This window comes from Elephas maximus, chromosome 4 (assembly GCF_024166365.1).
Source record: "Elephas maximus indicus isolate mEleMax1 chromosome 4, mEleMax1 primary haplotype, whole genome shotgun sequence".
Taxonomy (NCBI): Eukaryota; Metazoa; Chordata; class Mammalia; order Proboscidea; family Elephantidae; genus Elephas; species Elephas maximus.
Window position 1 is genome coordinate 13,623,297 of NC_064822.1, and position 9,595 is coordinate 13,632,891.

The window sequence follows — 9,595 nt, forward strand, 5'->3', positions numbered from 1 at the left end:
CGACGGAGCCCCGGGGGCTCTCCCGCAATTCGGGCGGCCGCCGCTTTCTCCCCGTCGGCGGTGGCTCAGCCACGCTCGCAGCGGCCGCGGGCAGCAGTGTACCCCCGCTCGGCAGCGCTACCACACAGTACCGACTCCTTCAGCAGCTCGGGAGCCCGCGCCTTATATACGTTGCTAAAAATAGCCTTCGAACCCGCCTACCAATCAGACCCGGAGAAATTTCGAATTCAGCCAATAGTAAAGGTTGTGATGGGGAGGCTCGGTCACGCCAGGCGGGGCAGCTGTGTATTGCAGCCGGCGATTGGTCGAAGCTGACATCATAGGTGTTCAACTTCCAGGATGGGTACGTCGTGATTGGGCTGCGGGTAGAGCCAGCGCAGAGCTAGTCACGTGGGGGGAGGGCAGAAGTGGGGGGAGCCAAGGCAGAAGGAGGAGGAGGAGGGAGGGGGGAGAGGCTGGCAGAAGAGCTTTGAATAGGGAAGTTTTGCAGGGGTTACGTTTGCAGTCAGTTCAGTGTTTGCAAATATTGTGTAGGTTCCTGAGCAAGTCTCGGTGATCCAGGAGAATCCGAATTTGAGGCGTCTAATTGCTGTGCAATTGAGTTTGCATGAAACTTTCACCTCCTCTGCAGGAATTGACTCTTGTGATTTCGGGAGAGAGTTTTCCATCTCTCTGACTACAGACCACACACCTCCCTATTTTTACAACAGAATTGACTTTATTTTCCAACCCGACATGGATGTACTCCCAATGTGCAGCATCTTCCAGGAACTCCAGATTGTGCATGAAACGGGTTACTTCTCAGCTTTACCGTCCCTGGAAGAATATTGGCAACAGGTAAATAGGGATTTTGATATACAAGGCGCTGAGTTAAAAAAATGCCCAGTGTCCCGGTACACCGAGGGAGGAGTGGATGGAGGAAAAAATTAAGATTGTGTGTGATTGGAGGTGTATTATTTATTTTTTTATTGTTTGGGTAATTTTTAAAATGAAGGTAATTAGGTTTTAAATTTAGTTGTAATGCCTCTGGTTCCGAAGGCGCTTGAAACGGCTTTTACAACCTGAAGCGGAGTTGTCATTTAAGTAAAGCGGGGCGACGATTCTTCGTCCCCGGAGTGTTTTTGCCGTTTTGGATCTTCTAAACAGCAACCACCGGAGTGGAACGCCAAACTCCAGCCTTGCTGTCGCTCGATCCCGTACCGAGCGAGCCGTTGGCAGAAGTTTTGTGCCTGTACCTGGTCCAGACTCCACAGCTGGATCTTGTCATATGAACTTGCGTTTACTGGCAAGGGATTTTTTTTTTTTTTAAGGGATTTTGTTTTTGTTTTGGTGTTTGTACATGTGCGTTTTAAATTTAAAATTTTGCCAGTGAAAAAAGACATCGGCTCTTTTTTCCTATGTCATTTCCAATTTCTTTTCCCTTGTCGGAATCCCTAAGATTTGCCAAAATCTGGCCTTATTTTTCTTACCTGCTTCTCTTGTTGACCAGAAAAAAAAAAAAAAAAATGTTTGCACAACCAGTGACTTGTCAATCATATGACAATGAGCCTGCCCTAATTGCTTCAAGTCTTAGTTTGGGAAGAACCTCGGTTTCCGGCATTTTAGCAGAACTGGATTTTTGGGCGTTGGAAATTTAAGAAACTTAAATTCTTAACCTCTTTGAATCTGTAGGATTGCTGGAGGGGAGAGGCACCCTGACACTTGTCCCATTGTCTTTAAAAAGATATAAGGAGGGTTTGGTGTGTTTTGTGCTGTTTGCTTTTTGTCACCAAGTGAATTACCAGCTCAGATACATTCTGGTAGTTTCAAAGCCTGGAGAGCTTTGAAGGCAGATGAAATGCGAAGTGTTGCAGCCTTCACATGCCTGCTTAATTGTTCACAATCCCCTCCTGCCTTACTTACCCTTCCCCTCCCCCCTTTTTCCTCCCCAAAGAAGCTGCTCCATAGTACGTGATTGAAATTGATCTAAGTAGTTTCCTTCAGGCATTTGGGATTTGGGCAAACAGCCAGACTTGGCTCCTGGTTGCCTTCAGAGGCATTTAAACTCACTGAGAGCTTCCTTCTGGTCCCTAATGCTCACTACATAATGGAGATTTTAAATTAGCCAGATTATTAAAGTTTAACAAGATCTCAATAAATGTCCTTTCCTTTTTCTATGGAACATCGATAAAATATATTTCTGTCTCTTTTCAGAATACGTTAGCGTGCGTTGCAACTCAAATGTCTAATTTGAGGTGTAAAGAGAAAACAATTATTTTTTCTCCCCCTTGCTTGCTCACACTTGGTATGTGACTAGTGAGGAAGGGGGAATAATACGGACGATATTATGAGAGGGCACACCGCGAAGAGTGAGCTCTTTGGGTAGGTTGTGCTGAAAGCCAGGAAGGTTATCTGTCCTGAAAATGATTTGCTTAGAAGGGCAGAGTTTGTTGTAGACATTTACATGTGTGGAATTGCCAGTCGTGTAGACAACCTTATATGGACATACAGGCAACTAATCCTGGTGGAAATGAGGGAAGAAGTCATTTAATCCTAAAATGTTTCCTACCATTTTTCTTTTCCAGTGGCTAGAAAGTTTGAAATGGTGGGGAGAGGGGATGCTGATCTCGGCAGTTGTAGCTTCTTGAAAGGTTGGTTGTGGGGGCTGGGGAGGGGGCCCACTCTCTACATGACACACTGCATGTATATTTGAACCGAGTACTTTCTTGGCCTTTGGTCAGAATTTCAAAAGGAAGTCTCCTTTGGCATTGCGTGAAAGAAATAGAGTGATGACTCATGCAGTTGTACTCTTGGCCAGTAGATAAAGTTCTTGTTCATTGTGGGACTCCCAGCAGGGCCATGGAGTAATTTCCCCTTTTACATCCTTTACAATAGCATATGGCCATTCTGGAATGATTTCTCCACTCTTGCTGTTAGAGTGCCTTGTTTTTCTCTGACCACTGTAGAAGTCATTAAAGTTTGGTGGTTGTGCATGGCCCTGCACTTGGAAATGGCATCCTTTGAAAGCCTCTTAGGTCTCTGATCTACAGGAAATGGGTGGTTTATCTGCCCTCCACTGATGTCCCTGAGTACAGATTGTCAGCTAGCTGCTGTCTTGTGCCAGTGTTGTATTGTGCTGTCAGCTCTGTTTCAAGGGAGTCTGTCAGACCACATTGTGTGCAGGGCTGTCTTTCTGTCCTGTGGTATGAATATGTGTCAGCACGTGAAGGGTGAATGGCTTTGACTTTCTTTAATAAAGATGGTTCTTGAGAATGTCAGATAATCTGGTTAAACCTGTTGGGGGTGAATGTGTGTGCGGCTGGCTTTCTTTGTGTGGTTTACGGGAAACTCATTAGAAACGTCAACACTGGTAACTATAACAAAAACTGGCTCAGAGAGCATCACTCATTTTGGTCGTGAGTCCAGTATTTGAAAAGCCGAGGGAGGTCTCACCCTCTGTTTTTTTTCTTTTGATTCCTTACCCGTAATTCCTAGAAACAAATTTCTTCTAACTTGGAGAAAGACAGCTATCCTTAATTATAAAAGGTTTTCCACCCGCAGTGGCCCCACAACAGCCCATTTGTTCTTTCATTCCTGCATGTGCTTGCAAATTTGCTCCGGGTTCCATTTTCAGCAGTTGTAACCCTCACGTCCCTTTTTTTTGGCTTCTTTTCCACAGACCTGCCTGGAATTGGAACGTTATCTCCAGAGCGAACCCTGCTACGTATCAGCATCAGAAATCAAATTTGACAGCCAGGAAGATCTGTGGACCAAAATCATTCTGGCTCGAGAGAAAAAGGAGGAATCTGAACTGAAGATTTCTTCTAGTCCTCAAGAGGACACTCTCATCAGCCCGAGTTTGAGTTACAATTTGGAGACCAACAGCTTGAATTCGGATGTCAGCAGCGAATCATCTGATAGCTCGGAAGAACTTTCACCCACTACTAAGTTTACCTCCGACCCGATAGGCGAAGTTTTAGTCAGTTCAGGAAACCTGAGCTCCTCAGTCACTTCCACTCCTCCTTCTTCTCCAGAACTGAGCAGAGAACCTTCTCAGCTGTGGAATTGTATACCCGGGGAATTGCATTCCCCGGGTAAAATTCGTAGTGGGACTGTGGGAAAGCCTGGTGACAAGGGCAGTGGCGACGCCTCCCCGGATGGCAGGAGGAGAGTCCATCGGTGCCACTTCAATGGCTGCAGAAAAGTTTACACCAAAAGCTCCCATTTGAAAGCACACCAGCGCACTCATACAGGTCAGTAACCTCTTGTGTACCCAAGGGGTCGGGACCGCAGGGGCTGAATACCCCAGCGGTGGTGGTGGCGTGTCATTGAATTCCACAAGCCCTGGGTGAGAGCCCAGAGCTCTGAATGATGCCGTCACAGCAGAGCCTTCCCAGTATTCACAGCCTCACTTCCTCATTCTTTCCACAAAGGAACTGGATCTTTTTGGAGTATAGAGTAGAATCTTAAAGACTGGACATTTGTGCTGGATGAATGGTTAACACTTGCAGATTAAACAAACAAGAAGCTAAATCATATTCTCCATCTACACTCATACCTTCCACCCTCCCCAGCAATCCAGCTTATTAGGGGCTTATTTTACCCGTGCAGCCATTTTCCACGGATAAGGTTATCGTGAGGTGTCATTAATTTTTCTGAACTGAAACTCAAGGGTCAGGAGAGACAGTTTGTAGGTGATGTGGCGCTCGCCTCTGTTTACAGTGAGTTCGAGGGCTGAGCAGGACTGACCTGACGTACGCTGCAAGAAGCAGTATTGATCAGGGGCTCTTTATTGAGAATTTCTCTGTGCATGCAGCCTTTGTTTTTTAATTCCACTTATAAGGCAATCTTAACGGATTACTACAACATCCATAAGTTCAATTTTAAAATACCATGGCAGTCTCCAGGATAGCTGGTTAAGAACCACAGAAATTTTAGAGTTGGGAAGGATGTCAGAGGTCAACTCATTCAGACTCTTGTCTTACAAATAATGAAAGTAGATCCCCATGGGATCAAGTCAGGGCCACACAGGTTGATGGCAGAGCTGAGATTAGGACCTGGGGATTCTGAAAACCAGGCCAGTGTCTGTCCCAACGTCACATTCTATGATTGGTTTTTGAAATTTTTTTTATTCTCTGGTGGCACTTTTATTAAATTTATATTTGTAATTTGACTAGGAAAAAAAATTCATTTGGTCATTTGATTGCCATTTAGAAAGTAATTCGAAGCCCTTGGAGTGGGGTTTCATGGAAACTCATAGCTCCAGTTTTGGAGAAATGTAGAAAGTCCCAGAAATGTAGAAATGTACAAAGACTCATTCCACAGGGAAGTGAGTAAGGAAGAAAATAAGTACTTGAGAGAAACAGTTTCCATGGAGAAAGCAATAAAACCATGCCCTTGACAAGGTTGTTGTTCCAGCAGGCTGACGCATCACCTCGGAAGTATTTCACCCATCTGAGTAATTGTCATTCTTATGAGTTCACTTTGATTGCAGTAACGTGGCTTTTGCCAAACCTGGGGTCACTACTACAGCACTTAGAGAACTGAGGCCAGGTCAGGAAGGAGCTCCTGTTGGTCACCCTACTACCATGAGATAGGACTTTTACTCAAGTGTGGAATGAATTCTGGGGGCCTCTCAGACCTGGAACTTGTAAATGAATTGATTTGCATACTGCTGCTTACCCACTGTTGTTGTGATACCCAGATCCCCTCACTGTTTGGTTTCAGTGAAGTCATGGTGAATGTGTCATGTGCTTTCTTTGTAGGAGAAAAGCCTTACAGATGCTCATGGGAAGGATGCGAGTGGCGCTTTGCAAGAAGTGATGAGTTAACCAGACACTTCAGAAAGCACACTGGTGCCAAGCCTTTTAAGTGTTCTCACTGTGACAGGTATGTGAGTAAGGTCTGAGCTCGCAGAGAGGCGGAGGTACACAGCTGTACGATAACCAGAGTAGAAGACATGTAGTGAAGGTTGAAAGGCAGGCTTTCCCCCCTGTACTTGATTGACCTTTCTTTTTCAAATCTAAGACTTTTTTTTTTTTTTTAAGTCAGATACACAAGTTTTCCAAATTAGGAGGTATTGTACCACATGTGCATGGGAATAAAATAATCTCTTCTAAAAACTTTTTGAAGATTGCCCTTCAACAGTTTCAACATTTGAAGATTCATGTTCTCCTAAGGACCCAGCAACTGCTGGTTTAAGACCTTCTTTAATTTCTAATTCCTAAATTGAAATTTCCTGTCCCTGAAACACTTTGTGATGAATCAGAGAAGACTCCCAGCTTTCTTTTCAATGGGGAGGAAGGGTTGGTCATACAGGGAAGTGAGGCAGTTAGCCCTAAAGCAAAGTGAGCCATGTCCACCTAACTTCCTGCATTCTTACATCCTCTTGCAGGTGTTTCTCCAGGTCTGATCACCTGGCCCTTCACATGAAGAGACACCTCTGAGAGAGCAGAGAGGCGAATGCTGTGGGCTAAAAGGCGTCAAGGCTGAGACCCAGCCTTGGAAGGAGGGAGGGATGCGTGTTCCAGCCAAAGCATGCCATTTTGCGCCCTACCCAGTTGCCTCCAGGACCTCTCCTTGGAAGGTCTATCGAGGGCTAAAGGTCATGTAAGAAGCGGCATAGCAACCATGGTGCATGATGTTTGGGTGATCCTGGACTCGTCACTGGTACCTAACCTTCTGAGTGGCTCCTAAGCCTTTGCCGTGAGCATGTGCACTGAGAATGTTAATGGGTGGGTTGACTGTATGTTGAGGATCTATTACTGATTGTATGATGAGGCCAACTTTTTTTCCTTGTGGTAGTGGAACTACAAGAGACAGAAAAAAAGGAGTTTGTATGTTTTGTGTGTAAGAAGTATACCATGAGATGAGATGACCACCAATCATTTCCGGGGTGGGGGGTGGGGAGGGTGGTATCTGCACCTTAGAAAAAAACAAAAAACACAAAAAAAGAAGGACAAATATGGAGGGCGGGGTTGGGCAGTCAGGACCCCTGAGTGGCGAGTGGGTGTGGGGAGGGGGAGCCCCTCTCTGGTGTGAGAGGAGCTTTTGGTGTCTGGTGCAGCTATTGAACGTGCAATGTGTCAAGTAGCTTGTTTTACTTGCTACAGAGCTCATTTGTAATCCATTGTATAAGCTGTGTATTTACAGATATAACACAATTATAACTTCTCCTTATAATACAAAAGTAATGCATGGTTCTGGGGAACTTGATGCTTTTCCATTTTCAATCAGGACTGCAATTCTGATTCCAGTTAATGAGCAGCTAAGATTGAATTTGTCTGATACGGTGATTCCTAGCCATCTTGGCCTGGCACTACACAAATTTTGTTTCCCCTTTCAATTTTGTAACACTGCCCTTCCAGAAAGGTGTTGCGTAGCCTAGAATTATTTTTTACATGATTGTGAATTTGAATTATCTTTTTGGAGAATTTTGTGATGCCATTTGAAGAAATCGGACCCATGTTGGGGTATCAGGAAGCCAGGTTGGGAATTGCTGGTCTAATGTTACATTAGATGAAGAACCTAAAATTTTCCTCAGTTGGGTGGATGAAACCACTAAAAGCTTAGAAACTGTTTTTCTCATGCAGCTAAGTTTCTCTTATTTATGCCTCGAGGACTAATTTCTGGTGTTTTAGCTGTTAATGCACTGTTGACCTTAATAATGGTGCCTTATGCAAGTGACCCCTTATGTGCGGGGGTCTTATACAGGGGTATGGGTGATGCATGCTTAATTAAGGCTCTTTTCTCACCTGGCATTGTACTGTATCAATGTATAATACAGAAAAAAAAAAAATCCTTTTAAGGTCCTCTTTCACAAAGACAAATAGAGAGATGAGAACTCCCTTGACATGTCAGTATTTGTTTGATATTTTAGCCAACATGACTGTCACTGTTACAACGGAAAACATGTCATAGTGGAAAAATCTGACCAACTCTGCCACCGTGAGACTGTCACACAGACCTTGCACAACAATTGTATAGAAAACACACCCAGCTGTATTTAATATGTACCATTTGCACACATATTAAAGATACAGAAGTATAAAAAAAAAAAAAAAATGCTTAAATATTTGCTTCAAAGGCACAAGTTTCACATATCTATCTAGTTATCTGTTGGCAATACAGAAAGTATACTACTTTTTGTAAAAAGTGGGCGGAATTCTTGTGTATGTATATTTGTGTGTATAGTATGTGTATGTGTGTATATATATAAATATATATATAGATAATATATAAATATTTTTTTTAAGGAGAAACTAGAATGTTTAGCTAGAAAATTCCACAGCCTGTGAATATTTCAAAATGGCCATAAAGGAGGTAAAATGAAAACTATAATTTTTATAGCGGCTTTACCTTTAATGATTTGCTGAAGACGTTTTTGGCTTAACATCTATTCCAGGCTGTTGACTTTGGTGTTATCATCATGGGCATGTCTGGAATAGGATACCTTTGGCCATTAAAAATGGCACAGACAGAATACCGGCACACTAGTTGGACTCAAACACACTAAGGTTTTGATTTTGAATTTCAGCCTTATTAGAAGATCTAACCTAACAGTAAGCTAATTACAGGGATTCTTTTTTAGAACACTTTTTATGCAGATGAAGCTATTTTTTTCCAGCATGTAGAGTCTCCCAGTTTTTGAAACGAGTAATTTCCCCAGATTGGCATACCGCAGCATGGGCAGCTGGTATTTCATCCAGCTGTTGGCTTGTGGGTGTGGATCTTTATATATATATATACACACACACATATATATATATATATATATACACATATATGAGTCTGGCTGTGCTGGTATTTTGTTTGATCTTCCTGGAAACGAGCAATGATTAAAGCTCCCAATACTGGTTTTTTATCTGGTCGAAGGTATACATTGACCTAAATAACTCATTCCATTTCACTTAGGGGGAAAATGCACTTTTCTTTTGGCAATTCCAAATCCAGGCATTTGATTTGCTGGGTTTTGGAAAACTCCTTTTTTGGCATGCTGTGTGCTTCGCCATAACAATTCCATGAAGCAAGAAGGTAAACAAAAGGAAAAAAAAAAAAAACAAAACTTGCACTGGCTTGTCTGTCTCACTTACGAAATAGCATCAGAGTTGTTTGAATGGGTGGGGCTGGGTGCCATGTATGTCAATCCCTGTAATTTTCATAATAAGCAAGTACATTCTGTTCAGGTGATAACTGAGCCTCAATCAAGCAGAAACTTTTTGCTTGAAATTAAAAAAAAAAAAAAATTTCTATTAGTGAAATTTCTTTGTTTTGTTTTGTTTTGTTTTTTTTTTCTTTTTTTTGGAAGCACCCTGTTATCTAAAGAATCTTTGTAAGATTTTTGTAAAATTTTGTTTTACAAGATTTTATTTGAAATTGTTTTTTGCAAGATTGTTATATTTCTGTATGAATGTATTTTTTATGGGAATAACATAAAAGAATTCTTATCAGCATCTTGAGTCTGGTTGCTTTTGGGGGGGTTGTGGAGACAAATTCCTGCTGGACTAATCACCTGGGAAACAGCTGCTGTGTGACACCGAGCCAGCTGTTTGCCTGTGTCAGGTAGCTCTTCCTCTCAACATACCCCCAGCCCAGTCCTAGAATCCAGAGGGAAAGG

At 42.9% G+C, this 9,595-nt stretch overlaps 1 protein-coding gene across 1 annotated transcript; it reads left to right on the forward strand.

The window, feature by feature from the left end:
- The first annotated feature begins 540 nt into the window (after positions 1-540).
- Positions 541-9,075, forward strand: KLF6 (KLF transcription factor 6). The gene is made up of 4 exons (XM_049881651.1): positions 541-837; positions 3,659-4,232; positions 5,745-5,868; positions 6,374-9,075. The coding sequence occupies exons 1-4, from the start codon at positions 736-738 to the stop codon at positions 6,423-6,425; spliced, it is 852 nt and encodes a 283-aa protein (XP_049737608.1). The 5' UTR covers positions 541-735; the 3' UTR covers positions 6,426-9,075.
- Positions 9,076-9,595: the final 520 nt, after the last annotated feature.